The 27,869-nt window shown below is 37.3% G+C and overlaps 6 protein-coding genes across 30 annotated transcripts; 3 read left to right on the top strand and 3 right to left on the bottom strand.

Annotated features, from left to right (window-relative positions):
• Positions 1 to 299: 299 nt before the first annotated feature.
• On the bottom strand, positions 300 to 3,391 carry LOC103340703 (uncharacterized). Its single transcript, XM_008244149.3, has 10 exons — positions 2,821 to 3,391; positions 2,617 to 2,711; positions 2,462 to 2,529; positions 2,340 to 2,383; positions 1,804 to 1,881; positions 1,532 to 1,685; positions 1,249 to 1,401; positions 989 to 1,096; positions 816 to 881; positions 300 to 725 (listed from the first exon to the last, which is right to left on the bottom strand). The coding sequence occupies exons 1-10, from the start codon at positions 3,117 to 3,119 to the stop codon at positions 612 to 614; spliced, it is 1,179 nt and encodes a 392-aa protein (XP_008242371.2). The 5' UTR covers positions 3,120 to 3,391; the 3' UTR covers positions 300 to 611.
• A 403-nt stretch (positions 3,392 to 3,794) lies between these two features.
• On the bottom strand, positions 3,795 to 9,529 carry EMB1789 (CCCH-type zinc finger family protein). 21 transcript variants are annotated; one of them, XR_016122548.1, is made up of 11 exons: positions 9,223 to 9,529; positions 7,586 to 8,898; positions 7,141 to 7,209; positions 6,772 to 6,900; positions 6,435 to 6,485; positions 6,094 to 6,234; positions 4,993 to 5,909; positions 4,753 to 4,899; positions 4,451 to 4,506; positions 4,277 to 4,358; positions 3,795 to 4,212 (listed from the first exon to the last, which is right to left on the bottom strand). XR_016122548.1 is itself a non-coding variant. In XM_089042327.1 (9 exons), exons 1-9 carry the CDS (start codon positions 9,401 to 9,403, stop codon positions 4,875 to 4,877), a joined length of 2,712 nt encoding a protein of 903 aa, XP_088898453.1. In that variant the 5' UTR covers positions 9,404 to 9,514; the 3' UTR covers positions 3,795 to 4,874. The 21 variants fall into 21 exon arrangements, 4 of the variants coding, with proteins under 4 accessions (XP_088898453.1, XP_088898454.1, XP_088898451.1 ...); XR_016122541.1 differs by having other exon boundaries at positions 4,451 to 4,899; XR_016122544.1 differs by having other exon boundaries at positions 3,795 to 4,205; positions 4,451 to 4,899.
• A 163-nt stretch (positions 9,530 to 9,692) lies between these two features.
• On the top strand, positions 9,693 to 11,602 carry LOC103340701 (Ribosomal protein S16 family protein). The gene is made up of 4 exons (XM_008244147.3): positions 9,693 to 9,899; positions 10,189 to 10,234; positions 11,101 to 11,312; positions 11,403 to 11,602. Exons 1-4 carry the CDS (start codon positions 9,767 to 9,769, stop codon positions 11,474 to 11,476), a joined length of 465 nt encoding a protein of 154 aa, XP_008242369.2. The 5' UTR covers positions 9,693 to 9,766; the 3' UTR covers positions 11,477 to 11,602.
• Positions 11,603 to 13,595: 1,993 nt separating this feature from the next.
• On the top strand, positions 13,596 to 16,842 carry NAP1;3 (nucleosome assembly protein 1;3). Of its 4 annotated transcripts, none has more exons than XM_008244144.3 (12): positions 13,596 to 13,835; positions 13,929 to 13,972; positions 14,117 to 14,212; positions 14,622 to 14,714; positions 14,905 to 14,974; positions 15,068 to 15,129; positions 15,217 to 15,401; positions 15,532 to 15,709; positions 15,795 to 15,838; positions 15,972 to 16,179; positions 16,285 to 16,302; positions 16,466 to 16,842. In XM_008244144.3, the coding sequence occupies exons 1-12, from the start codon at positions 13,790 to 13,792 to the stop codon at positions 16,532 to 16,534; spliced, it is 1,113 nt and encodes a 370-aa protein (XP_008242366.1). In that variant the 5' UTR covers positions 13,596 to 13,789; the 3' UTR covers positions 16,535 to 16,842. The 4 variants fall into 4 exon arrangements, with proteins under 4 accessions (XP_008242366.1, XP_008242365.1, XP_008242368.1 ...); XM_008244143.3 differs by having other exon boundaries at positions 13,596 to 13,838; XM_008244146.3 differs by lacking the exon at positions 16,285 to 16,302.
• Positions 16,843 to 17,756: 914 nt separating this feature from the next.
• RECA2 (recA DNA recombination family protein) lies at positions 17,757 to 21,192 on the top strand. Of its 2 annotated transcripts, none has more exons than XM_008244142.2 (8): positions 17,757 to 18,055; positions 18,225 to 18,282; positions 18,421 to 18,638; positions 18,816 to 18,903; positions 19,300 to 19,472; positions 19,721 to 19,867; positions 20,094 to 20,228; positions 20,491 to 21,192. In XM_008244142.2, the coding sequence occupies exons 1-8, from the start codon at positions 17,999 to 18,001 to the stop codon at positions 20,860 to 20,862; spliced, it is 1,248 nt and encodes a 415-aa protein (XP_008242364.2). In that variant the 5' UTR covers positions 17,757 to 17,998; the 3' UTR covers positions 20,863 to 21,192. The 2 variants fall into 2 exon arrangements, with proteins under 2 accessions (XP_008242364.2, XP_016651656.2); XM_016796170.2 differs by having other exon boundaries at positions 19,300 to 19,481.
• A 998-nt stretch (positions 21,193 to 22,190) lies between these two features.
• On the bottom strand, positions 22,191 to 26,218 carry LOC103340697 (basic helix-loop-helix (bHLH) DNA-binding family protein). The gene is made up of 8 exons (XM_008244141.3): positions 25,443 to 26,218; positions 25,219 to 25,341; positions 24,965 to 25,070; positions 24,851 to 24,865; positions 24,668 to 24,730; positions 23,786 to 24,574; positions 23,263 to 23,673; positions 22,191 to 22,772 (listed from the first exon to the last, which is right to left on the bottom strand). The coding sequence occupies exons 1-8, from the start codon at positions 25,556 to 25,558 to the stop codon at positions 22,686 to 22,688; spliced, it is 1,710 nt and encodes a 569-aa protein (XP_008242363.1). The 5' UTR covers positions 25,559 to 26,218; the 3' UTR covers positions 22,191 to 22,685.
• Between the last annotated feature and the right edge of the window lie 1,651 nt (positions 26,219 to 27,869).

Below are 27,869 nucleotides of genomic sequence, written 5' to 3'. Positions count from 1 at the left end.
AAAACCCCAAAATAATCCCCAAAATCAAGCCTAAATTTGGGTTTTTTTATTACATGTCTAGGAGAAGAACCAGTCCCCAAATCTTTTGATTGTTGGTTATTCTCTTATATGGCATAATTGGACCGAATTGCCCCTCCATGTGAGAGGCACATGTTCAAAAGTAACGGAAGTTACTAGTTAGAGATTTGATAGAAACTAACGAGTGTTCTTGATTGTTTGAAATTAGAAACTACATGGACAGAGTTGATCAAATTGAAACTATATGGACTAAAGTGGTAAAAGTGGCAAACCACAAGAATCAAAAATGACTTTTTGACGTTCTAAAGTGTTGCTTATCCAGATCCAATCACAGAATGCCAAGTGTAATAATTCAGATTTACAAGTTAGGTTTGCTCAGAAAACCCAATTCATTCCAAGTTGCACCATAATATTTTCCACCTTTAATAACAGGAAACTGAGGCTTGCCTTTGCCTTGCCAGGCCATTTTGCCACAACAGTTTGCTCGCCATAGACTCCTCTTTATACTAAATAATATCCAGCCAAGAGATGAAATTAAATATTTGAATTAGTGCACTAAAATTTTAAGGTAATCCACTAATGCTCAAAGATTATCAATGAAATGCCAAGGGATTCTTGGCCAGTGCACCGGCAATCCAATTCGACACTGAGGCTTGAATTTCTGATCCAATGGTTGGAGGAGATATCGAAATAGGAGTAATTGCAACCTACCATATGCCAAAAGGCAACACCAAATCAGCAATTTGGGGCAATGAAGTTGATCAAGTGATGTTAAAGGAATAAAATTTCCAACTCACAAATCCATCTTCAAGTGCTCTGATGTCCAGATCTTCATCTACATTTTCCTGCTCCTCCTCTAAGAACTGCATAAAAGAAAGCAATGGATAGCTCAACTTGAGATCCTGGATTTCTGTTTTCTAACATGGTTTTTGTCATGCAGTTTAGAGTCATTTATGTCACTTGTTCATACCTCTAAACGAAAGCATTTTACTGTTTTTTCCGAGTTGCTTTTTCTGGCAGCTCCAACAGATTCAATCTCCACATTCTGCTTCTGAGAGTTCAAGCGGCGTGCTGCGCCCTGACAAAATCCAAGGAGGGGGTAGGCCATTCAAGAATGAACACTAGAGCATTGCCTACAACTTTTTGGTTATAGAAGAAACTATAGCATTTCTGTTACTAAATAAGTGTTATTTAATTCTTAGCCCCAAAACAGAAAAGGGTGCTACTTACAGCTGCAGAAGCATCTCGGCTGAGCTGTGCTAGCTGAATGCCAAGGCTTTGTTGATTGGACATGAAATGGGGAGCAGAAGGGCGTTTATTGGTGGACACAGCTTTCCAGCTCAAGGAGGATCGCCACAGGCTCTGCCTGGTCACTTTGAAGCCCTGATGAAAAGCACAATATTCAAATTTTGACTTTTAATCATCAAGTCTAAAACTATGTTCGACTTTTCATAACAGAATTTTATAATGCCTTCACTTCATTTAGAAATTAAACTAGTTGTAAACAGCAAACCTTATTTGTCAAAGGAGAACTAGGAATCTCAATGTTCAGTAAGCAACTTTTGGGGAAAACTCCCTCCTGGATGCTTTTTACAGCTGCATATATTAATGACAAGGACACACCAACTGCATCCTTCATATCACTTTCACAGCTTACATCCTTCTTCCTAAACAAATCAAAGACAAGAGAAAAAAAAAGTTAAACCTATTGCAATGCCAATGTATAAAGAAGAGACAAAACCATTACATATTATGATTATTAGAGATAGAAAATGTAGTGATCACCAATTCAGTGATATGCACAGAGATGATACACCACATATTAATGCCTCTCTAGCTCCAGCCACTGCACCGGAGTAGAACCTGTTATCATCAAGTCACAAATCCATTAGTTAAAATGACACGAAAAAGAAGTTGTTACTGATTAAACCGAAAAGTGTCCTTATTTTGGTATAGAATCTATAGGACTATGATCTATCAGTTCAGAAAACAACAAGTCTGACGCTTGTGCCAAGCCAACAAACAACAGTAAAAGACAGCTTTCAGAAACGAAAACTACACTAATGAGAGGACCACAGGTCCACAGCAAAAACTCTGTCGTTTACAAAAGAAACCAGCAGTAGAGAAGTTTCCACGGTTGTGCCGGAGAAGTACTGGACTACAGTATACTGACTGAAGTAGAGCAAAAGTTTGTCGTTTTATTAGAACGACAATGAAAAAGCTGTCACTGAAAAAGCTATCAGAAGCTGCCAATTTTACAGAGAAGAATCACGTTTCGCCAGTAAAGATCTGAATCTGAAATGCAAGAAAGAAGTACTGACGTGTTATTTCCAGAGCTTGATCCTCTGTTTATTCCACTGACGACCTGAAAATCAAGAAAGATCATTGATTGATGGAGCAATCTGAACAAACCTCAAATCAAACAGTTAGAGATCAATAATACCAAAGCAGGCTTTGACCACGCGAACAATGCCCCTGATAATGCTAAAGACACACAATCTGCTGGCGTTCCTGATATTGATTATGCCCATAATCACATAATTAATATATAATTCCGGATTATATACATATATGTACAGTGAAAGAGAGAGAGATTACCGGAGACTTCAAAAGCGGTGGCGCCGTTGATTTGAGAAGAAGACACAGAAATTGTCTCACGAACAGTTACAGAGTGACCGGCGACTGATCTATCTCTGCAGCACCCAAAAAATTAAGCTTTTTATAATGATCTCCGTCTGTTTGATTGGTGAGAAAGTGGAGGAAAAAACATGAGAAGGTGTGTTCCTAGAGAGAGAAACTAACAATTGAGGAGCGCAGACGTAGACGTCAAGGCGATCATCGAGAGCGAGAGCTTGGACGAGAAATGTGAGACCAGGAGACTCGATTCCCTCCCCATTTGTGACCAAAACCACCGGCTTTACGCACTCCTTGCCTTGAATGGCGTCCTCGCTGTTCGAGCAGCATGATGAAGACACTTTGTTTAGTTCAGAGGCGTTGGAGGACCGTTGCTGCTGGACGCCGTCGTTTTTGAGGGCGAGTACTTGTTGAAGATTGGAGACCAAGCTCGCAGGCATGAAGTTGCTTTTCGCAGAGGTCGTCATCGTCGGAAAGTGGAAGAAAGAGAAAAAACAGAGAAAAGATTAATGGGGTGTTGAATGTATGGAGAGTATGAGGTAGACGATCGGTTTTGAAGTTGGTTTAAATAATTTTGGAGCGAAATGTATTTCTATACCTGCTTTTTATTAGTGGTTATTTCTTTTCGTTGTTTATTTATTTATTTTGGTTTTTTTGGGCTTAAATTATTTGCACCGAAACTCTGCATGTGGATGATCTAATTTGTTTCTGTTTGTAGAGGATGGGTGATCTAATTGAACTTCACGTAGGTACGAATTTCAATTATTATCTCGTAGATTAAACAATAGGTTGTGAGAGTTTTTCGATTAAAAGTTAATGGTAATTGGAGACATTAATTATGCCACTTAATTAGGACAGTAAGTTCGTAGTAAGTTCGTTCTCTTGCTCATTACGTTAAGAGGCCCACTCACATGAGTCCTCGAGCTCCTCTAGGCCCCAGTTAAAAAGGGGCACCGATTTGAACCCACAGAGGTAAAAAGTGCGGCCAGCTGATTTATTGGCATTATAGTGAAATAGTACCCATGGGGTATGGATGGAGTAACAAAAGATGTTATTAGATGCCTTAACATCATTAGATTTCACCAGGAACAACAAATTTAAAGACATTTCACTTGAACTTTAATGTTTTTAACCGAACGTGATGGCAAAAATGGCTCCACTTGTCCACGACTCATTTCATTCACATGGACTGCAGAAATGCCCGTACGATATGAGATGTAATTTCATTGTGTGGTACAATACAAATAATGTAAATTTGACTCCTGGATTGGAGACAACATCAACATGTAGATCCTTTCTAGCCTTCATCAGATCCAAGACTAGTTTGGATTATTAGCAGAGAGCAGATAATAAGTTAGTGCATTGATACCGTAATTGTCTGAAGCTTTTCAACAATATTCCAATGCTTTCTCTGGCACATGGAAATGCATCACAGCCCAGCTTTTGTTGTAGTGACATCTTTGGCTTTCAATCTAATTGTCAAACTTCTCAATAGGAAGCAAGAAAGGATACAAATGGGCATATGACTCAACAAGCTTGCTATTACAAGTAACCTGCAATCTGCTAACCATGTTCAGAGTAGCCCTAAAGTAATCCATTGCAAGTTGGTAAGTAAAGCCAATACCTAAGATCGATTCCGGCAGCCGACGAAGGTGGATGGATTTCCACACTGAACACAAGGATGCAAATGTTGCATTCAAGTACATCTGTCCTCCATATAACAAGGCAGTAAAAAAGTTAGGTTTTTTCCTAAACGGGAGCATGAAAGCAACAAGAACAAGGTTAAGATGGCAGTCACATGAGATTGGTATCCATCGAGTATAATTGATTTACAGTTACAAAAGTTTAGCCAGCCTGAAATTCATTCAATGAAGAAGATCCTCAGTCACCAAAATCCATTATATTGAAGCCATCAAACTCCTATAAATTCCTTTTGAAAAATAAAATAAAACAAAAGAATTAAAGTTAGCCTTTACCTGTTAGACTCACAACTGCCTCTTAAAGAAATATAAGGAAATATTACTTACAATAGTGTAAACAAGAAAACTGCAAACTGTACTTTGCTGACAGCTGCTGAAATTATACGAGTGAGGGACTTACTACATGTGCAGGCAAAGGGCACGCGAGATGCCACCTATAGCTTTGTACCTTTTCTGGTGTATTTGACCAAACTGAACAAATAACAATCTTGATTCTGGTTGCAAGGGGACCCTTCTTGTCACTCAATTCTGCCCAAGGCACAATTCACTGTTTAACACCATGCAAACTGCTTGATGTTTCTACCAATAAGGGGCGAGAAATCTAAAATTCTAAAAGCTTTTGCTGAATCATTCTGCAAACCTGTCACTGATACTGCTATTCCTAGTTTCCTTATCAACTTGAGCACCAGTAGAGCCAATTGACTGGTTCATGTTTTGGGTTTTATACTTTGCTGCAAATGCTAGGGTAGAAAAGAGTCCCCTCTGGAATGAATTTGCTGTATCTTTACAAAACCTGGATGCTATGAGATCTGAAGATTGACCTGAAGTAAGTGGAGAAGGTGGCAGCCTCAACGAGATTCCGCTTGAATTTTGAGGTTTATCAGCTGTAGTTTGACTCTCACAGGAATCAATATTGCTACCATTATTCCAAAATGAAGGCAAGCTAACTGGTTTCTCACTACTAGAACTAGCTACCAAAGATTTCCCGAAAGGATTAAAGTGTGTTCCCTGTGGTGCAGCCGATTGATTAGCCTTTAGCATTCCATTCAAGTTTTTGACAGTCTCTGACAAACTTGGGCTTGTCTGACGGCTGACTTGGTTTTTACCCCTTGCATCATCTGGTGAAGCCTTGCCAAATGATAAAAAATTTATTCCTTTAGGAGTGGTTACTGGTGGAATTCTCTTTACAATCTCAGTGGAAGTTTGAACAGAACTTAATGGACTTTGATCTATCTGGTTCCCAGCTTTGGCACCATTATTCCTATCTGGGGCTAAGCCTTCTTGTTTAGACATACTGAAATGAACCAACGATGATTTCGGAATAGGGGGGAAGCTAATCCCTTTGTTAGCTGGTTCAGGTTGTTTTAAAACAGTCTGTGTCACATTCTGTTTAGTATTATTGCGAGAATGGATCCCCGTTGAGTAGGCCAAAGCATGGACATTCTGCTGGGAGGCACCACCAGTGTTTACTTGTTGAGATCTGGAATTATTCAGCACCATAGGAGGCTTCAATTCAGGTTTACATGCAGCAGTTGCACTATCTTCATTGGATGGCATCTGAGGAAAATTGTAAACTTGATTAGTGATTTAACTTATTTTAATAGCAAATCAACAAGGTAAGCTCTAATGATAACTACTCAGGACAGATAGTTAAACATATGTAACGTAATGATAGACCTTGCCAAGCAGGCTTTACATTATAACTGGCTCTAATTAGCATCTTATACAGACAAGAATTTACCTTGTGTGAAAACATACAACGATCACCTCTGCTGCAGAAACCATTTTCTTTAAAATTGTTACAGGGATACTTGGAGAGCTCATGATCATATTGGCAGTCATCACCCTTCATGCATGACTGACGAGCAAAATGGACGCAGGGCTGCAACACCAGAATAGAAAATAACGAAAATGCATTAAACCAATCACAAAGCTTATATAGCATTTATAATTTAAATCTTATTAAAAGGGGTTGGGCGAGCAAATGCAGCAGTAAAAAAGCACTCTTAAATATATCCTTCGATTAATAGGAAGCAACTAGCGTCACGAGAAAGTATTACGAACACAGTCCAGTGAGCATACCTTGGATTTTGTTAAAGGCACCGTATCATGTGAAAATTTGCACTTGTCACCCTGTGAAACAAAGATAAAGTGTATAACAATAAGGAGATGGATATGGGAAGGAAATCAAAAGATGCCAGATGATTGGCACCCCAAAATTATTTAGAAAATAAAAGCAAGGATTGCTTTGGCAACCCTACAGAGATAGTTTTGAGGAAAAAAACTTCAGAGTATTAACTTTGCAATAAGCAATATCAATGCACCCTGTCCAAGGAGATTTCTAAAGTGAAAATTTAGGTAAGTTACACATTCAATAGAGATGAAACAAGAATAATAGAATTGAGAACACAATACAAACCTCATGGCATCTTCCCCTCACAAAATGGCGGCAATATGCTACAGTTTTTGCTTTCTGTATTGGATGCAGTTTCAGCCTTTTAACACCAAGTTCCCTGTTCTTTTCCGCTCGTTTCTTTCGTTCTTTAGCCTGCACAATGCATTGTTCACAAAAGGAGATATTTCTATAAGCAGACAGAAAATGTTGCCTTTATGAACTGAACACTTTGACAATGAAAAAATTCTCAATTACTTTTTAGATATGTCAGGATGAATTCCAAAGAATATCACAATAATATACTTTTCGAAACAATTTACAATGAGATAGTAACATCAACAAACCCAACTGAACAATGTAGGAGTGAAATGCAATTTTAGGAAAAACTAATACCTTTTTCTTTTCTTTCTTTTCCTTTGTTGGAGGACCACGCTTTCTTTTATTACAGGTACCATCATCCCACTGCACATGATAAATAATAGACCATAACATATGATCAAAATTTCATGATGATCAAATAAATAATTAAAATATCACGAATCTTCTTCTGGATGATATCCCCTTTTCGAAAGCTAGATTGGTTTATCCTGCTTCTGTTTAGTTTCTGTTGGTTTCGGGGTTTATCCCCTCCAGTTTACCCCAAAAAAAAAAAATATACTCAATGGATTGAGGACAAACTCTAGAGAATGGTGGTATATTGATAAATCACAGAATGGACGATTCAAACAGCTATAATGGTATGAGTTTACAACAATAAAAAAATAAATACCAACTTGCATGCACTTCAAGAGAAAAAAAGAAAAGAAAAAAAAAAGGAGTATGCAAGTGAAAACAATACCTTTTCTTCAGATGTGATTCCATGGTTTCCGGCTGCTGGACATCCAATACCCATCCTCACTCCATTATCTTGCATTTCAATTCTTCCACCCTCTAGCAAAGGATTAGCGTCATCTACCTTTAAGGCTTTCACATTTTTACCCTCAACAACCCCCGGTCTACAAATCATCTCAGTTCTACTACTTTCTCTGAGTTCCGCCCCTCTATCAATTTTGCCTTCGTCAACCATGTCCACCAGAAAGGAATTGGAGCCAAAATCTTTGTCATTTGCTACCTTACAAGAGTGCTCTTTTCTATCAAGTACATCTTTAAATATCTGCAACTCCGGAACTTTCTTTTCCTCCAACACTACTGTATCATGCAAAAGCACATCATTCGATCTGTCATCCATCCCATCGTCACTAGAAATTTCTCCCTCTTCAATATCTTCACTCATATGGCTGGGAGAATTTATTGCCGTTCTGGTGCAAACTATTTCCTCCAGTTCCTTATCCTTTTGCTGCATTTCATGTTCTACTTCTAAATCATTATTTTCCCGTGAAGAACTTTTGTCTTTGCTATACTCAGCAGGCTTTGAAGCTTCAGCAACCATATCCTTATTTAAAGAGAAATCAAAGGAGTCAGGGACCTTTTGACTAAAGTTTTCTGGCTCCTTAATCGCTCCAACTTCAGTAATGGGAATAAAAGATTCCTTTGCACCTTCGGAAGATACATAAGTCTCCAGTTCCATTGCATTCTGTTGCATTATAGGCTCTACATCCAATCTGTTAATCATCAACAAGGAATTTTGTTCATTAGATTCTCTTTGATTTGAACTTTCACCCATCGCAACAGTATGTAAAGATGAATCAAGTGTTCCAGAAACCATTTGAACCGACCTTTCAGATATCACTGTTGCATCATGTTCTTCTTGGTTAGTCAACAATGCAACCTTACCACTGCCACTCTGGTTCTGGTCCAATGATGTGGCTGAGGGTCTATGAGTGTCGTCTTCATTTCCTTTCTCCATCCGCTCTGGCTCATCCATCAGAATCTGCTCAGGATCAAAATCCAAATCTTGAAAATCAATTGCAAGGCTATTTTCGATGTCCATCACTTCGTTCAGTTTGGAAAAATCCTCATTTTCTTCCACGTTCAGTATACTCTTTATCTGCTCTAATTGTTCCTGAAAATCATTAGGATTACAACTCTCATCAGCCACTCCGACTTCTTCAGCTGCCGAATTCTTAGGCTCCATACTGCCAGGACCAACCAATTCAACATTCTCCAGCTCTTCTTTTTCAGTTGCTTGCACTGGTTCGATGCTGCCATTATCTTAATACAGGATAAAGAAGATCAAAATTAGGAAAAACAACACAATTATAACTAAAATTTGTCAACTTAAAAAGAAAAACCAAAACTTTAAAACTAAAACTAAACATTCCAATAGCACCTCTTCCAAGTGCAAGTGGCTAGCTACTGCGTGCTTTAAAATTTGGAAGCAAAATAATCTTAGTAAACAAAAAAAAAAATCAAACTTTTACTTTCGAAAGCTACTAATTCACTTCCATCGCCAACTGAACAACCCTAATGACAAGAAAAATGAGTTTCTCAGTAACCAAACAAAACTAAAAACTGAGTTGTGGAAATTTAATCTACCTTGATTAAGCTCTTGAGGTACATTTTGATCGGCAGCTGAATGCTGCGACTCGTCGTAGCAGTGAGATAGTATTCGAACCAAGGTACGGTACGTTCCGCTCTTGAGGTGTCTTCGACAGTGAGGAGGGAAAGCGATTAGAGTTTGCGAGGGTTTTCCGGTTTCAATATTTGCTTCCTCCATTGTTGCCAGAAATATCAAGAAATTCAAATTCCTTCTCTTCCAATCAGAAACCCTATAAAGGGATTTTGAAAGTCTGAAACTTTCAGATTTTATTTTATTTTTCTGTTGAAAAAACTTTCAGGATTTCCCCCGTGTAGGAGCTAACCGCCTTCAACATGCACTTGGTGGGCCGGGCTGGGCCGGGCTAAAACTTGGGCTAAACCTGTTTATTAGTAATATTGGGCCGCACAGGTTTTTAAATTTGACCCGAAATAACATTCAGATCAGTTCCTTAAACCCTAGAAAGCAGATAGTGTAGTGAGTTACTGGTTTCAGGTTACTGGTTTTTCCCGACCGAGCGATCATTTTGGTGAAGCTAAGAAAATGGTGGTGAGGATCCGATTGGCAAGGTTTGGATGCAAAAACAGGCCGTTCTATCGGGTCATGGCGGCCGATAGCCGATCTCCTAGAGACGGCAAGCACCTCGAAGTCTTGGGTTACTACAATCCCTTGCCAGGTCTTCTCTCGCTTCTCTCTCTGTGTATGGGTTAGAATTTTTTTTTGGTTTCTTAGGGTTTTGTTAATGATAGCTAAAGAAATGTAGCATTTCATATCGGTAGAGCTGAATTGATGAATTTTGAACAAAATTGCAATTTCTGTGAAGCTGGGTAAAAATTCAGAAGGATAACGCGTTTTGAGTCTGAATATCCAAAGAAAAGGATTAGTTTTCTTTTTCTTTTTCATTTGGGTAACAAGAATAGTTGATATCTAAGCAAATTGTCTTCAATGTGTATGATTTTGTACAGGCCAAGATGGTGGCAAACGAATGGGTCTAAACTTTGAAAGAGTGAAGTAAGTGACTTTCAATGCTTCATTTTGCATGTTTCATTGTTGGTGAATTGCCTTTAGATGTACTAATTTGTCGGTTAAGTTTAGATTTTGTATCTTTCAGTGTTAGGGTTATTAATGGTATAATATCTCATGTTCATGCTAGAACTGGAAGGTGGCTGTGCGTAAATGTGACCTTGATCTCCAGATGTTAATTAGTCTGTGTCCCTTGTTCGTGTTTTGGTTTCGGATGGACTGCCCAGTCCACCTTAATTAGTCTGTCTATGGGAGGAAAATACTGTACTAGGCTTTGTAATTGGCTGTAGTGTATTTTCCTCTTGTTGGTTTTAGTTATGTTTCTTCTAATTGCTGTAGGTGTCTTTGTACCCTTTTGAATGAAAATCCAAGATTACATCCAAAAAAAAAAAAAAAGTTCTCCTGATGTTAGGTAAGAGAAGGATACTGTGTTCTCACGGAAAATTATATTATATTTTGATCAAGTGACTTTGTTCTTGGAAATTACTGCATGTTTTCTGGAATATAAATTTCAATCATGGATTTACTTGATTCTCTGCTTGTTCTAATTATGTGGATGCTTTAAGGTGAAATTAGTTAATGGAACTTCTTTTAAGATTTTGAGGAAGCTGAAACAACTATCCCAGAAGATTTTTATTCTATTCTGTGTGCTTATTGAGACAATTAATGCCTTCTGTTGTACCTCGGAGTTTCTAACAGGATGCGCATGACTTCATAATCTCCGGACAACAATTGATATAGCAGATTTTTATTGGTTTTATTTTGCTAGAGTAATAAATAGTCGCTAAAGTTTCTTGTGTCTTCAAATAAGTGTAACAATTGTGTCACACAAATTTTGTTCCTGCTTTCTGCAGGTATTGGCTATCTGTCGGAGCTCAGCCCTCAGATCCTGTGCAGCGCATTCTTTTCAGAGCAGGGTTGTTACCTCCACCGCCAATGGTGGCAATGGGACGTAAGGGTGGGCCACGTGACACACGGCCTGTAGATCCTTTGAGTGGAAGAATTTTGAGTCCTGAGAAGCCAGCTAATGGTGATCAAGTGAAAGATGCTGAAAGCACTGAAAATGGTGGTTAAGACAGTGCAAGAACTCCATGAAACTCTTCATCCAAAATTTATAAGATCATTTTTAATTAAATATCTTTTGTATCTGTTTTAGGGCAACGGGGTTTGCAAGAAACAATCTTACATATCGGATTGCAGGATAAGCAGCTTGGTGTCGGTCAATTCTGAACAGCTTGTGAAGAGATAACAAGTACTCAACTCACATGTAGCCATAAGAAAGTGCTATTTACTAGCTACTGTATTGAATGTCTGATTTTATTTTGTTTATGGAATGAATTTCAGCTTGTTCTGATACCTCATATCATCATCATCGTTGTCATTTTCAGTTTTTCATTTTTTATATTATATGTATGTAGTGTTCGTTTTAGTTATGTGGAGCAGATTGTGCAGCCTGGTTTCTAGCCAAATATCTCACCCTATTTCGAAATTGAATGGTCTCTATTGTCAACATTTTTAACGTTCATTTTTGCCGACGAAATTGCATGGGGTGATCAATTTTTCCTCCCGTTACAAAACAAATTATTGTGGAAATCTATGGTAAACCAATACTCATAACGTTTCAAACACGTGCACACACAAGTTGTGTTCGGTTCATGGAAATAAATTTATGAAAATAAGTTTTTATGTCTTTTTGTAAGGAGAAGAGCATTCACAGTGGGGGTGTAAATTCGGGGGTGTAAAGTCATTTTACATCTCCTTTACACCTCGGATGGTATAAATATGTTTTTACTCCAGTGGGGTTATAAATTTGGGGGTGTAGTCGTGGGTCCCACCCTTTTATGCTGAATTTTCTTTATTTTTCTTATATTTTCTCGCAAGGGATGTAAAAATATATGTAAATATATATTTTATTTTACATCCCCATGGTGGTGATGTATATTTACATCCATTTACATCTCTTCATTAGAGACGATTCCGATTACTCGGAGTGTATATTTAACATACACCCTCATATACACCCCCCATCTATGGATGCTCTAAGAAATGGAGATTCATTTTCCATGTTTGGTAATACTTGGAAAGTAAAGAGAGTAATTGAAAAATATCTTTTTATTTCCTTACCTATATTATGTTATTATGTTGGTTATGAATTGGAAATAAAATTGGTTTAGTTTTTCAATTATACCGTTAAGTTATAAAAAAATAATTATTGTTTTCCTTTATTTATTCAATTTTTAATTAGGGTAAATTGATCATATAAAACTTAATTAATGTACCTTGGTCCTTGATTTCCATCGAAAGGGAAAATGAAACACAAGTTGGATGGACGGTTTCATTTCCCTCCTCATTTTCACATTAGCTACAAAACCTTTTCCCCAATATGGACTTAACAAACAAATGAGAAATTAAATAATTTTCCATTCCCAAGCCCCTGTCACCGTAACTCATTTTTCCATGCGAATCATCTTTTAATGCAAATCACCTCTTCACACGAACTAAATACCTCTAAAATACAATTCAAAGACCAATACTGATAACTTTTAAATGAACCTAAACAAGTGTACACATAGGGTTTTTTGTGTGGTCCACATAGGTTGTGTTTGGTTGTGGAAAAAAACTGGAGATTCATTTTTCATGTTTTGTAATACTTAGAAAGTAATATATCATTACCAATGTTTGGTTTGGTTATCAATTGGAAATAAAAATTGTTTAGACTTTCCATTATACTATACCCTTAAATTAGAAAAAAAAAAGAAGTTTCATTGATTTGGTTATTTTTTAATGGGGGTAAATTGATCATAAAAAACTTACCATGATTTCCCATGGAAAACAAAAATGAAACACAAAATGGATGGAGGGTTTTATTTTCCCCCGTATTTTCACATGAGGTAAGAAACCTTTTTCCAAATATGAACTTACTAAACATGGAAAATGAAATAATTTATCGTTCTCAAGCCCCTTTCACGCAACCACCTTTTTCCCGCGAATCATCTCTTCCCGCGATCATTACCCGCAAATTAAACACCTCCACAAACCACTAGAAAATCAAATGCAAATCCATAAAGCTCTCCAACAATCTCAAATTTGAGATATAATTTTATTGAAAGAGCTCACGAGATCAAATTTATTACATGAAAATCCTTGAATAAATAGAAAACATATGGGCAAATATATTTTTGACCACAAAAAAACTAGCCACATGTATCCATTTTGTTTAGAGATCCATTTCATCACACCGGCCCTTCTCAAGTTTCAACCATGCCCAAAGATTTAAAAAATCAATTATGAAAAATGTAGAAATTAATTTTAAAAAATATGGGACAGCGCATCACAGTGTACCACTACCATCCATAATAATAAGGAGAGAGAGAGAGAGAGAGAGAGAGAGAGAGGTGTTAGGGTTTAAAAAGAGGGAGCAAAGGATTAAACGGAGGCCACGTTTTGAAAGCTCTCTTTACACTTTGCCTCCCCCCTCACCGCTTCTAGGGTTTTAGCTTTGCCGCCTTCTTCTATCTCCCCCTCTCTCCCTCTGCAATCACAATGAGCAACGACAAGGATAGCATGAACATGTCTGATCTCGCCGCTGGTGGTACTCTTTATCTATCTCTTTCTCTTTGTTTCTCATGCTTGGTAATCTGATGCGGTGATCTTATATTGCTTTTCATTTTTGTCTCTGCAGCTCTGAACGAAGAGGATCGAGCAGGCCTCGTTAACGCTCTCAAGGTCAGTGCTTTATCCCCAGTCACCGTTAGACTTGTTAATTTTTCAATTTTATGTATCGATATTTGTTTTTTATTTGAGTGTTTTTTTTTGGGGGTTTAAGCCTTTGTTTGGCTGATAGAGTTTGGGTTTTTTGTGTCTTCGCAGAATAAGATACAGAGTTTGGCCGGGCAGCACTCTGATATCCTCGAGAGTCTCTCTCCTGTAGTCAGAAAGCGTGTTGATGTTCTTAGAGAAATCCAGGCATGATTCTCTCTCGCTCTGAAGCATGTAGTTTGGTGCTGTACTTTGCTGGTCTAAGTCTTTGTTTGGCTGATATTTGTTTTTTGTCTTTTGGTTCATTGATTGATTATATTACACTCTTATTTCATTTATAAGTTTATTTGGTAACAATAGTTCTGACTTCTGATTGATATGACGGGTTTCTGGTGTATATTTTACTTTTTGAGTTTGAGTTGGGGGTTCTCTTAGAATTTGCAAAATATTCATTGTAATTGACAAAATGATTGGAGTCAATTTGTCATCAAGTGGTGGTGTTATTTGTTGAATGGAACTTGTTGATCGCTCTCTTAGTATTATTTGACGAAAAATGAAAGAAGGTGTGCATATTATTTGGACGTGTGAAACACGCTGAGCCTTTCTCAACTTGCAGACCCAACATGATGAATTAGAAGCAAAGTTTTTTGAGGAGAGAGCAGCCCTGGAAGCCAAGTATCAGAAATTGTACCAGCCTTTGTATAGCAAGGTATGTTTTACATAGCACATAAGGCTAGGTGGTTTAGTGGCTTACCACTAGTCTACCTAAGCAAGGTAGCGGTGGCACCCCTGGCCTGTGTTAGTGTGTGCTCGTTTATTGCATTATGGATGCTGTTTGCTTATTGTCATTTCTTTGCATGTCCTTGGTTTTAAAATATATTGTACTGATCACTTGACAGAGATACGAGATCGTAAATGGTGTTGTGGAAGCTGAAGGAGCTACTACTGAAGCAGCAAACGCTGCTGAGGGTACACTCTTGATAGTTTTGCAGAACCAATATAAGTTTTTATTTAATGTGTGAAACTTATTAGTTTCTGGACTTTGCTTTTGCATTTTTACAGAGAAAGGAGTGCCTGATTTCTGGCTCAATGCAATGAAAAACAATGAAGTGCTAGCTGAGGAGGTTGTCATTTGTGCATAATGTTTCTCATTTATGAAGTTGTGTTGCTGTATGTCAAATAAACTGTTTCTTCTTATCCTTTGATATCAGATTACTGAGCGTGATGAAGGGGCCCTTAAATATCTTAGGGACATCAAGTGGTTTAGGATAGACAATCCCAAGGGGTTCAAACTTGAGTTCTACTTTGACACCAACCCCTTCTTTAAGAACTCTGTCTTGACAAAGATATATCACATGATAGATGAAGACGAACCCATTCTTGAGAAAGCAATAGGGTAAGTTTGGTTCCTACATTGCCTTTATGCTAAATAGTTTAGTTCCTTATTTTATACTTATGTTACCAAGAAGTCATGTGCATGGCAGTTTGACTTTATTTTACATTTGGTTTTACTTGGTGCTTTGTAGGACGGAGATTGAATGGTATCCGGCAAAATGTTTGACACAGAAGCTCCTTAAGAAGAAGCCTAAGAAGGGATCTAAGAATGCTAAGCCAATCACTAGAACTGAGAATTGCGAAAGCTTCTTCAACTTTTTTAGTCCACCTCAAGTTCCTGAGGATGACGAAGATATTGAGGAAGATGCTGTAAGAGACGGTCTTCTTTAATTTTTGTTTCCTTTAACGACTTTTGGCCTTTTGTGGTGTCTTATTCATTCCCTTTTATCAACAGGCTGAGGAACTCCAAAACCAGATGGAACAGGATTATGACATTGGGTGAGTTCATACTTTTTTCTATCCATTGACAGATTTCTGAACTCTCTGCTACTGCTAGATGTTTTTGGGAATTTTGTAATTGAGTAACTTTGTTTAATTTTTTTCTTCTGCTATTGGCATCATTATTTTGTAGGTCTACCATTCGAGATAAGATCATCCCCCATGCTGTTTCATGGTTTACGGGAGAAGCTATCCAGGGAGATGATTTTGGAGACTTGGAAGATGATGAAGACGATGACATTGAAGATGAAGATGATGATGAGGATGATGAGGATGAAGATGAGGACGAAGATGATGATGAAGACGATGAAGATGATGATGAAGGCAAAACCAAAAAGAAGGTGTAGTATTTTTCAAATTTGGATTAACTATCTCTTCCTTTTTAATTATTTCAAAGTCTGAAATGATGCTTGTTTTTCTGTCAAATTTACGGAATTCTGTTGCAGACATCAGCTGCTCACAAGGTATTTCCTTTTTTTCATATATTTTCGCCACCTCCAAAAAGAAACAAATGTTGAAAATACTGGCTTGCCTTAAATTTGTTTATTGATCCCACATCTTCAACTTGTTTTGTCTAAAATCAACTTTTCGTTTCCGTGTCCTGATCGCTCGTGTTATGTAATGCAGAAGAGTGGAAGAGCACAACTTGCGGACGGTCAGCAGGGCGAGCGGCCTCCAGAATGCAAACAGCAGTAGAATATGATTGTTTCCGAAGGGCGGGTTGAGTAGCTGAGCGTTCTCATTGGACCTTCAGACTGTTTTGATAGAAAATGGTGGCTGGTCATTTTTGTATGATCAATATATTTTTACCTCTGTATGATGAGTGATAGTGGGAGTGGTTCTCCTTTTTTTTTACCTTAAGTTGGTCTAGAGGGGATGTGATAAAAAATATGGTTTGGATGGCATTGTGATTTGTTGGTATTTGATGGACAACGTTTTTAGTACCCTATTAATGGTATGTGTAATTTTTTTTGGTCCTTTTATCTCAATTGATTTTTTCCTTCTTTCTTGAGTTTTTTTATATTTTTTATATGGAGCCTTTTTTCTTGAGTTGGTAAATTATAAGACGTGGCTTTTTAGCCTGATTGTTTAGTGGCTGGCCCGCAAGCTGCAAGTTTAATGCAATGACATTTTAATGGAAACGAAGAACACGTATCATATAACGTGTCTAATTCAGTCTTTTCAATTCCTACAAATAGTCTCAATTGATCGTGTACCCCAAAATTCTATAAATTGATTTACTCCAAAAAGAGCCTAAATTGACATTTATTCAATAATTATTTGAAAAAATAAAATTCAAAGAGAAAGATGAAAAAGAAAAATACCTAAGAGTGGTTTTTAAAGTAACAAATAATATTTGTGAAAAAAGAGTTATTTAAACTAACACCCCTTGAGGCTTTAGCTTTTTCACAAAATCTCTTATACGAACAATGTTTGAGGTTTTAAATTGTTCTCACAAAACTCATTTTAATTGATTTTTCATCTAAAGATTACTGATTTTATACAAAAAAAATTCTCCAAATGACAAAGTTGGCCTTTAAGATTAGATTGCATATACTTCATTGAGGTTAATTTTGTCATTTGAATAAGTTTTTTCAATAAAATCATCAATTTTTGGACAAACAATCAACGAAAATTGATTTTGTGAAATAAACTAAAACCTCAGAGGGTGTTCATGTAATTATTGAATTTTTTTTTTTTTTTTAAAACAGAAGAAACCTCAGGGTGTTAGTATAAATAATTCATTACAAAAAAGAAAAAGAAAAAAAAGAAATATACGATAATAATTTGTTATAGGGTGAGAATGTAGGAAAAAGCCCGTCGTATTTATTTACAATAGGGGGGCTCTCATCTCCCTCGTAATATCCGACGTGTAAATTCCCAATCCTAAATTAATAGAACGAAAAGTCGAAAGCCCGAACAGTCAGCTCTTCACTCTGCGATACTCAGCATTCAAAAAGGAGGGAAAACAAACCCAAAACCCTAAAACCCAGACTCTCCCTCTCCCTCTCTCTTTCCCTCTGCCCCTTCGTATATGCATGGCCTAGCAAATTTTTCTAAATTGCTTTTTAGGCTAGGTTTTGCCTTGCTTTGCTCTTCTCTTATTTGATTCTGGAGAAGCTGGGCTGTGGAGGCTTGGAAACTTGGAGGTTGTTGCCTATGGCAAGGCTTCTCCGAAACGCTCTTTCTATGAAACGTTTTCTATTCCCACCACAGGTTTGCCATTTCTTCATTTTGTGCATTTTTAGTTGTCTGTTTGGTCGCTGTGAAAGTTGGGAAAACAGTGTCTGAATCGCAAATGGTTTATTTATTCGGATACAGAAAGTTAAAACAGAGTTATACCCTTAGAGGTTCGTGCATCTAATTTTTTGTTTTTGTTTTGCAGGTACATCGGAGAGGAATATTGGGGCCATCTACTCAGCTTTGCAATTTTTCTTCTAAAGGTGATTGCTTCAAGTTTTTCCCTTTTTTGATTTCTTCGATAACTTTGTTTAGGAAATGTTAGTATATGTTATTTGTTTATTTTTCTGAGACACTTTGTGCGCCTTATGATTTAAAAAAATGTGAATTGGTCTCTGAAGGCAGAAAGAAATCTAAGTCAGATGGAAGTGACTCCAATGAAGAGAATATGTCCAAGAAAGATTTAGCCCTGCAGCAAGCCTTGGATCAGATCACATCCTCATTTGGAAAGGGATCTATAATGTGGCTTGGTCGGTCCGCCTCTCCTCGACAGGTCCCCGTGGTATCCACGGGTTCTTTTGCTCTGGATTTAGCACTGGGAACTGGTGGATTTCCGAAGGTATTATGCAAAACATAATCAGTTGAATGTTTAGGGTCATTATTACTGGTCATTTGTTGTCTTGATCACACATGAGTGTTTTTGTGCATAGGCTGCTAGATGCACAGATTTGACCTTATACATCACTTTTGAATATGTATTAGCTGCTTGTGATATTCATTCTTTGAATTTCTGTAGGGACGTGTTGTGGAGATATTTGGTCCTGAGGCTTCTGGGAAAACTACTCTTGCTCTGCATGTAATAGCCCAAGCACAGAAGCAAGGAGGTTAGACTATGGAATTTATTACTATAATTTGGTGGTACATTAACATTTTGCACATCATATATAGAACATGGTATGGCTATTGTATGTGAAAAATACTCTTTCTTTTTCGTTCTTTCTTTCAGTTGTTTATTCTATGTGAACACGGTACTACCACGCACACATCTAAATTGTGTTTCCTGATCATCTCCTGAGTTTCTTGGAGTTAGAACAGTTGTACCCTGTAAAAAGTTTTTATTTGATCCATATAGGAGATACCTAAATATCAATTAAGTTCTAATGCTGGTGTGGTAAAATTTAGATTTGTTCATGATCTTGAGTTACCCTGTTGATGCTAAAGTGTTTTCTTTTGGCTGCTGTTATGATATTGAGTTCCTTGTTTTATGCAACTTTATGCAGGGTACTGTGTTTTTGTTGATGCTGAGCATGCCCTTGATCCTTCACTAGCTCAGGCTATTGGGGTAAACACTGAGAATCTACTTCTCTCGCAACCTGATTGCGGTGAGCAAGCCCTTAGTCTTGTAGACACTCTAATCCGGAGTGGTTCAGTTGATGTTGTAGTTGTTGACAGTGTAAGTAAGGTGCTTTTCAGTAACATTATATTGTCATGGTAAACTATCCATGTCGACTTTTCCATTGAAAATTAAGCATGCTTCATGTGTTCGTACAAAACCTCTTTGGTTTTGGTTCTCATTGAATGTTTTCCCCATCATATCATCTCAAGAGGCTTTTATAGATTGTACTTTTACAGCCAGATTTTTGTCTTTTACATTGCACAGTAGCTTGTCTGGGTGGATGAATGGTTTTCATATGATGACAGGTGGCTGCCCTTGTGCCTAAAGGTGAACTTGATGGTGAGATGGGTGATGCTCATATGGCTATGCAGGCTAGATTAATGAGCCAGGCGCTTCGCAAATTGAGTCACTCCTTGTCTCTATCGCAGACAATATTAATCTTTACAAATCAGGTATTAGTGTGTTTCATTTCTGATACAATTTGAATACAATTCTGTTATGTAGTTTCACTTTGACTTGTATGGTTTAACTTTTTGTACATAGTCTATCCTGAACTACTTTCTGAATTTGGTGGCTTTTGTATTGTTGAAATAATAATCTGATATTCTCAATCTCATTGAAAGATGTGGATATTTGTTCAAAGGTCAGACTTCTGCAATTGATTGTGTTTATCTTCAGGTGAGGTCGAAGATTTCTACTTTTGGAGGATTTGGTGGGCCAACTGAAGTTCCTTGTGGCGGCAATGCTTTAAAGTTTTATGCTTCAGTGCGACTTAATATTAGGAGAATAGGGCTTATCAAGAAGGGTGAAGAGGTAGGTACAAAACCATCTGTCTATCGTGCCCATGAATTAGAACTTTATTTGTGGACAGAAGTAGTTTCCCTGGTAGCCATTACCCCTGAATTAGAACTTTGAATTGGTCTTGAATACCATTTAATGAGACCCTGAAGAATAACCTGAATCTGAGTAATATGGCTTACATTGTTATCCGTTCTTTGTTTTTTTGCCCCTTTGGATTGGAGGATTAGATGCTATGGTTATGCATCCTTTTGAAAGAAATTAATTTGCTATGCAGACTTTAGGAAGTCAAGTTCAAGTGAAGATAGTGAAGAACAAACTTGCTCCTCCATTCAGAACTGTTCAAATAGAGCTGGAGTTTGGTAAGGGTATATGTCGCGAATCAGAGATCATAGAATTGGGAGTGAAAAACAAATTCGTCACAAAGTCTGGTTCACATTATAATTTAAATGGTCAAAATTTCCATGGCAAGGATGCTCTGAAAAGGTTTTTGGCTGAGAATAACACTGCTATGGAAGAACTTACAACAAAGCTTAGGGAGAAGCTAGTAGATGTTGTGACAGACAATGAAGCAGAAACAGAACCCATGGAGGAAATTGTTTCACCTGATTCTACTGATGAAGATGCAGTTACGGCAGTCGGAACGTAAGTGTTCAGATGGCCTCAAGCTGCAGAGTTTTAGTTTTACTTGTTTTTCCTGGGGGCTTCAATGCTTTACGGGGACATCACCAGCGCATCAGCTGGAAAGTTGGAACTGTCGAGGAAGCCGTTCAGAATCACTTGCTGTCCTTGTAAATTAATATTATTTGTTAATCAGTAATCACTATGTGTGTAGTGAAATTTTGCGGGTTCGAAGGGGGCAATTTTGGGAGGATGCAGGGTCGGTTTTCAAATTTCCAGGTTCACCCTAGCTTGTTATTACATGTTGAGCTACGGTTTCTATTTCAGCGTTGTCAATGTTATATATCAATTTTGTTTACCAGAAGAGATTTAATATATTGTTGAGCTGATGATGAAGACGTGCGGAGGCTTATCATACACCCTATAGCATTTACCCATCAGATGATCCAAGAAGAAATACCATCAACAAACAGAAAACATTTACTTCGTTTTGCTTGTTTATTTTATTTTTTGGTAGTGTTGTGGTGTCGAACTTTTAGTCATCGCATTATATTTAATTGAGGTGGCATAATCTTTTAGTCATCGCATTATATTTAATCAAGGTGACATATAGAGAATAAAAGTCAAGCAGATCTTAGTATACATAATTCCGATCCCTCCCAACTTGCCGACACTATACAGAATCTTGGAAAGGAAAGCTTCCAACTTCCAATTTCCAAGTGGCAGTGGTACCGGAAATATACAAAATGGGCAGCTAGAGCCCTTGCCCAGAACCTGTTAGATGAATGAATTTGACCAACTTGTGACCTGCGGGTGAGTTTGCTTACCCCATTAGGTGGAGCACTTCAACCCTTGAAAGGTTCATATTCTTATATTTATATATAGAAAAGTCAAAACCGCCGTCTCGAAGGGCTTTACTGATTCCTGTGTAGAAAAGTGATTGACTGACCTTGAAATTTCAAGACAGATGATATTGTTGCCCAACAAAAGGACCAAAGACAAATGGGATTTTAATATAATCTCTAGGCTAGATTAATATTAATATTATGCGATGCATGAACCCAACCGCAATCTCAACCTCAACCTTAAACACCCAGCATGACATGGCATATGTTATTATTGTGGTTTTAGAGAAAACATTGAAAAAGTGAATTTTTGATGTCGGACCAAGATTTTGAATACATGTGTTGTTCTAACTTTGTATCAATCAACTCTTTAAACAGTTGTTGGTGTTTGTTCTTTCATGGCGGTTGCTTTCATGGTTTCTTCCTATTTGCAGTCAATTTGGGCAACACATCATTTCGTACAAGAAACAAAATTGACGTAGGAACCCACATAAGACCCCTACAAAGGAAGAAAGATAAAACAAGGACTTTTATTTGGTGGGCTTGACTCACCCCAACTTTCCTTGGTGGATGGATGTCCCAACAAGTCCGTTCATGGCTACTTCCTTCCCATAAATATTTATATAACTAATAGATTAATACAATAATTTCTATATATTCTTCTATTTCATTAGTTACTTTTCTGATCATTCGAACTTAGAACCTTTCTTGAAGAAGCAATTGCTCTAAACTATTACATTAATGGATGCTTTGTAAAGAAGCAATTGCTCCAAACTCCTACACTAATGGACTCTTACACTAATGGATGCACGCAAAGAAGCAGTTATTAAAATTGTACAAATGAGGCACAAAATATGAATGGAATGGATGGTGATGATGTGTGATAGGGTCAAAATTTGAAGGCATCCATGGCCAAAAGTAGAAGGGGCATCCATCCATGCATATATCAAAATCTTGACTAGTCTAGTCCTAGCTATATGTATTGGAACCACCCTGCAGAAAGAAGTCATGGATTGCTGCAATTATTCAATGCCAAGTCAGCAACCACCCTTCTCACTGCTTCCTGGAAGGCAGCCTCGTCCCATTCGGTCCCCTACAAAATTATAAACAACAAAATAAATAATTAATATTTACTCAGTTTCTTTCTAATTTCCTATATATATATATATATATATAGACTAATAATTCTAATTTTGTTTCATTAAATATATAACAAGCTAACAACCAAAAGAAAACTTAAATTTGAATATTATTAATTATTGGTTATGAAAGTTAACATTGATCAATACTAAACCCTAAAGTTTTTAATTTTTTTTAATTTTTAGTACAAGTGATTTGGAGAGGGGGTTTCAAACCTCTTCCCACATGAGTAAAGGTGGAAAAGCTCAACCGAGTCATACCTCCTAAAGTTTTTGTTAGGTCATCGTTTTTGGCTGCTAGATGTATATATTAAAATTTTAATACTATGGTGATTGCTAGGTCAATTACCTTCACACATGCTTCAGTAGAAGGGAACAATATAGTTGTATGAAATTGAGAAATTAAAAAAAATCAATAAGTACGTAGTTGTATTAATTACATACCTGATCAACTCTTAATCTCAAGATTACGCGGTTGACGTTAGAATCAGATCCTGACATCCAAGTATTGGCTTCCATGGACATCAAGCTTACATTGTTAACCCGCTTTAAGAATTCCAATATTCGAATCACCATATCTTCAGTGCAGCATTCTACTGATCTCAGAACCACTTGCAAGTCAAAAATTTGCTGATCTTGATCTGGGGTTGATTCGGATGCTACTCGTGTAAGCGTAACACTAACTCTTTCATTTGAGGAGCCTGCTGCAGCTGCTGCTTCTTCATTATAAGCTTCTTTGGCAGCTGGAGGAAGCCTTGCCTCCAACTGTTGGTTTCTTTTACTAAGCTCAGCAACTTGAGCTCTCAAACTAATCAAGTACTCCCTTGCAGTTGTAAGCACCGATGCTTTATCTTTCTACATTTATAATAAAAGCCTAATCATTAATACTTAAAACCCGAGAGCGAAACCCTAAGCCTTAAACTCGCCTAATATGTGTTCAAACAAAAAAGTGTATGCATACATATACCTTGGTTCCTGGAGGAAGTAGTGATTTCAATGTATGAAAGCTTTCGTTGAGTTTCTCACGCCTTTTACGCTCCGATATCATGTGATGAAGCTGACTGCTAGTGGGGCGAGTAGCTTGGATACCTTCGCGAAGTCTCATTAGATTCAAACTTCTCAAGAAGGAAATGGATCTCTTGAGCATGATTTGCTTGCGTACATTAGCGCTCTTCGGCGTTCTTGGGGCTAAAGGTGAGGAATTGTAAGTCTTGAAAGCACTTGTCTTTGGAGTGAGAAAGTGAGCAGTAGAAGAAGAAGGTGGAACATTAGTTTGTGGGGGTGGCTGATGTGAAGAAGAAGAAGAAGGAGAAGCAGATAGAACTGCAAGGATGGCTCTTGTCATCGCGGCATCTTCGATCTCAGGGTTAGGGAATTGGGTGTTTCGTATTCGAGAAAATGCTTGCAAGGCTTGTTGATGAGGACTAGTAATGGAACTACTAATGATATTTAAAGGTGGCATTGGTTCTAATGAAGTAACAATATTAATAGGTTGCAATGGATTAGGAGCTGGTTGTGTAAAGACTTCTGGGATATTAATGTGAGAAGTAGTGGTGGTGGTTGGAATGTTGAAGAGGATGGAGGAATATTCAGGGCTATCCATGGTGGACAGTGATCTAAAAGATGAGGAGGAGGATGAAAGTGGGTTTTGCTGATCAGGATTATTTGGCCTGTTGGCAACTGCTGTATGTGGAGATAATTGTCTGGTGAAAGCTTCTGGCAACCAGTTTCTCATCAGTTCCCTTTTTATGTTTATCTGGAAATTAAACAAAAACAATTGGATTAGTTTATTAGCATACAAGCTTAGTTTATTGATTTGCAGGGTGAGAATTGTTTGTGGTTTTCTTACTTGAGGCACATTGGAGAGGCCAAGCTCAATCTCTCCACTCTTGCACCCCATGAAAACCGCAGTCTGTAATTTAGAGGGAAAATTGATAATTAAGAGAAAGGAACATCTGCATTTATATATTATAAAACTATGGCTCATGAATCAGAAAATTAGACCAAAATTGTGATTCAACAAGAAAAATACCTTAATCCTTGCTTCCTGTTACAAACAGATAAGGAATCAAGTATTAGCATGTAAAATGTATGTAAATGTATTTTATTTTTGAATTATATTTATCATCAACAATAGTAATTTTACCTGATAAAATTGCCTCTGTACACTGCTTGATGCCAGTCTTTGTAGGTCAATTTCTTGCAATTCTAGATTCGGAAGACTATTCCTGAAAGCGAATCCTGGAACACATCTGATCATATACATAAATGCAGAAAAAAACACTTATGAGAGCAATATACATACACATTGGAAGCTAATGTCGCTGGTTTAATTGGACTTGCTATATATCTAGCTAGCAAAATTTAATTACAAAGTAGTTCTAGTACTGTCTGTCTTACTCATTTTCGACAACATTGAATATTGATTGCCGATACTCATCAAAAAGCCTCCGAGCCTGATTCCCAGAAGAAGAGCTTGGTTGATTTTCTTCATCATAGACACCATCAAGAAAGAATAAGCAGCTGCATGCATATATAAAATATGTATGAGCTATAGTGGCCGCATTTATACAGAGAGAGAGAGAGAGAGAGAGAGAGAGAGAGAGAGTTTTGATGATGCATACTTAGAAGGAGGGGGCATATAAGACCATAAGCAGATGTAGAAGCAGCCAAAAGACTGCATGATGAGTCTAAGAAAACTGGCGCGAGAGCCTTCATCGAGCTGGAAGGCAGTGTCCATGTACAAAGTGTTTGATAAAATTGTTGCTGCAGGCTATAGGAGATCCAATCCCTCTGGATCTCCCTAGCTACACTGCAACAGCCGACCTTTATGTCATTTGAGAAGACTAGCTGGCTATGAGTCTCTGGCCCTACCCAACATTTGTCCTCCTTATTTCATTTTGAATAATATGCAGAACACCACGATGATCTAGAAAGAATGAGAAAGGTCTTGACTATAAAGGTGGTAGCTTTGGAAACACACATATATATATATCTATGGGGAAATTAAGGATCTGTGATCAGAATCAGAATGGCAATGGTGTGTATGTACAGAAGGTGATGTGGGGTTGGTACCTTTAACTATGAAAGAAGCTGGCAGAGAGATGAGAGAGATTTGAAAAGTAGGGATATCAAGAATATTAAAAGAAACCATTCATACTGGTGAGCGCAGAAACTGATGAAACAATAAGAGAAGAGGTGGGCACTTGATGAGAGAGGGAAATATTTGTTTCTGGTTAGTGGAAAATTGAAAAGTAGGAAGGAGGACAACTTGAAAAGTAGTAGTACTAGTAAGCAAGGGGGAGAGAGAGAGAGAGGGAAATATTTGTTTCTGGTTTAGTGAGAACTTGAAAAGTAGGAAGGAGGACAACTTGAAAAGTAGTGGTACCAGTAAGCGAGAGAGAGAGAGAGAGAGAGAGAGAGAGAGAGAGAGCAGCCGGGCAAGGGAAAAAGGAGAGGGAGCTGGTTAGAAAAGTAGTGGTCAAAGTCCACCCATGACTCAAGGAGGATGGATGGACTGATTATATGCTTTAATTAGTTGTACATAAGAATTTAATAAGAGTCAAGGGGGAAGGCAGAGTGTCCTTTTCTTCCATTTTCCATATTTTTCTTGATCCCCACATCTCTTCACAAGGTAAATATACAATATTTTTTTTGATCCACCAATGAGATTGGTTTCTGAATTTCACCATGTGTGTGTGAAAGCATTTTCCCAACACCTTCTTCTGTCACAATTTGGAAATTATTAAAGGGATCGATCGATGCAAATTTTTGTCTAAAGCCTTGTGACGTTTGTCTAAGCTGTGTCAAACATAAGGGATATGTTTACAATTTAATCTACTCGAATTGTTTATATCCTCGTTTTCTTTCTAGATCACCATGCACAGTCCGCGTTTGATAAAATCTTCTGGCGCGTACCTAATGTTGAATCTATACACAGAATCATCCGAAGCTTCTTTTAGAGTTGGCACAGATAGAGAGAGCTTAGAGTGCCACATACATGAATTCACATGTCCACGAGGGCAGTTGAGTTTGACTACATTAATTTCATCTACACATTTTTAGTACATATATTAGGGTAATTAAGAGCATCCGAGGTTTCCTCTCCTAATATCGCTCGTATAAAATATCTAATCCCTATATTATTAACTAAAACATAATTGTCCATAGTTATTTTTTATATAACATTTTGCAAGTTAACTTTGCATTTGGTTTATGTTATTAGAATAAAATTATTTTAGAGCTGAGAATGAAGATAATAAAACGTACCGGGACTCAAATTCATAGTGAGTGTTAAAGTGGCACATAAAATTTCTTTAATTTTTTTAAAATAGTTATCAAACGATTTTTTTTTTTTTTGGGGTCTATAATCGATTTAGTAAAGTTCCATAAATTGATATAATAATAATAATAATAATAATATATATTGTTTAATGAAGAAGAAAAAGAAAGTCTGGTTGGCTTGGCTCCACGTCCTGACATCTTAGATTCGAAAGCCAAATGCTTGACCGGCGCATGTTCTTGTTCGTTGGTGACAGAGTCCTTGAATGGCGATTGTTAAGAGAACCACAGCCGCCAGTTTATGTGAAGAAGTGAAACCCAAACCAAACCAGCCAAAGTTTAATCAAAGTCTTCTCATCCTATGCAAAAACACTCACTTGGGAATAATACTACTTTGTTATTTTCGGCTAATAACACAATAATACGTGAAAAAATTATCCTATATATAATTACATTATTGACCAGAGAAATAAAAAAATGCTATCATGTAACAACTATTATCATTGCATCGCTGCGTTCTTTAATCAAGTCTTCTCATCCTATGGCCCTTGTAATAAGTATTATTATTATTTTATTGGTTCCTTTCATTTGTTGGTTTATTCGTTCATGGTGAATGATTTAATATTATTTATTCTTGACCTTTCACATTTGTATCGAATGGAGGGGGAGGATTCAATCTTGTTTTGTGTGTTTTTTTGTTCTAAATTACAAGAAGATGAGATTTCCTCACACGCAAAGTGACATGGAATTGGCTTGTTTTATGTATTTTA

Source organism: Prunus mume, linkage group LG8 (assembly GCF_029339155.1).
Source record: "Prunus mume cultivar Tortuosa linkage group LG8, ASM2933915v1, whole genome shotgun sequence".
In the NCBI taxonomy this organism is placed as follows: Eukaryota; Viridiplantae; Streptophyta; class Magnoliopsida; order Rosales; family Rosaceae; genus Prunus; species Prunus mume.
The sequence above is the reverse complement of the archived record's forward strand: the minus strand, read 5'-3'. Positions and strand labels throughout refer to the sequence as shown.

Coding starts and splice junctions, on each gene's coding strand:
- LOC103340703 (XM_008244149.3), bottom strand. CDS start 3,119: ATGACGACCTCTGCGAAAAGCAACTTCATGCCTGCGAGCTTGGTCTCC. Junction 2,712..2,820: donor TACGTCTGCGCTCCTCAATT/GTTAGTTTCTCT, acceptor TGGGTGCTGCAG/AGATAGATCAGTCGCCGGTC. Junction 2,384..2,461: donor CGTGGTCAAAGCCTGCTTTG/GTATTATTGATC, acceptor CTTGATTTTCAG/GTCGTCAGTGGAATAAACAG.
- LOC103340701 (XM_008244147.3), top strand. CDS start 9,767: ATGGTGGTGAGGATCCGATTGGCAAGGTTTGGATGCAAAAACAGGCCG. Junction 10,235..11,100: donor CTAAACTTTGAAAGAGTGAA/GTAAGTGACTTT, acceptor TGCTTTCTGCAG/GTATTGGCTATCTGTCGGAG. Junction 11,313..11,402: donor TGCTGAAAGCACTGAAAATG/GTGGTTAAGACA, acceptor TATCTGTTTTAG/GGCAACGGGGTTTGCAAGAA.
- RECA2 (XM_016796170.2), top strand. CDS start 17,999: ATGGCAAGGCTTCTCCGAAACGCTCTTTCTATGAAACGTTTTCTATTC. Junction 18,639..18,815: donor GAACTGGTGGATTTCCGAAG/GTATTATGCAAA, acceptor GAATTTCTGTAG/GGACGTGTTGTGGAGATATT. Junction 20,229..20,490: donor TTATCAAGAAGGGTGAAGAG/GTAGGTACAAAA, acceptor TTTGCTATGCAG/ACTTTAGGAAGTCAAGTTCA.
- EMB1789 (XM_089042325.1), bottom strand. CDS start 9,403: ATGGAGGAAGCAAATATTGAAACCGGAAAACCCTCGCAAACTCTAATC. Junction 8,899..9,222: donor ACCTCAAGAGCTTAATCAAG/GTAGATTAAATT, acceptor TCCTGTATTAAG/ATAATGGCAGCATCGAACCA. Junction 6,901..7,140: donor AAAAGAAAGAAAAGAAAAAG/GTATTAGTTTTT, acceptor TGCATTGTGCAG/GCTAAAGAACGAAAGAAACG.
- LOC103340697 (XM_008244141.3), bottom strand. CDS start 25,558: ATGGACACTGCCTTCCAGCTCGATGAAGGCTCTCGCGCCAGTTTTCTT. Junction 23,674..23,785: donor TACTTCCTCCAGGAACCAAG/GTATATGTATGC, acceptor TTATAAATGTAG/AAAGATAAAGCATCGGTGCT. Junction 22,773..23,262: donor TGAGATTAAGAGTTGATCAG/GTATGTAATTAA, acceptor ATAATTTTGTAG/GGGACCGAATGGGACGAGGC.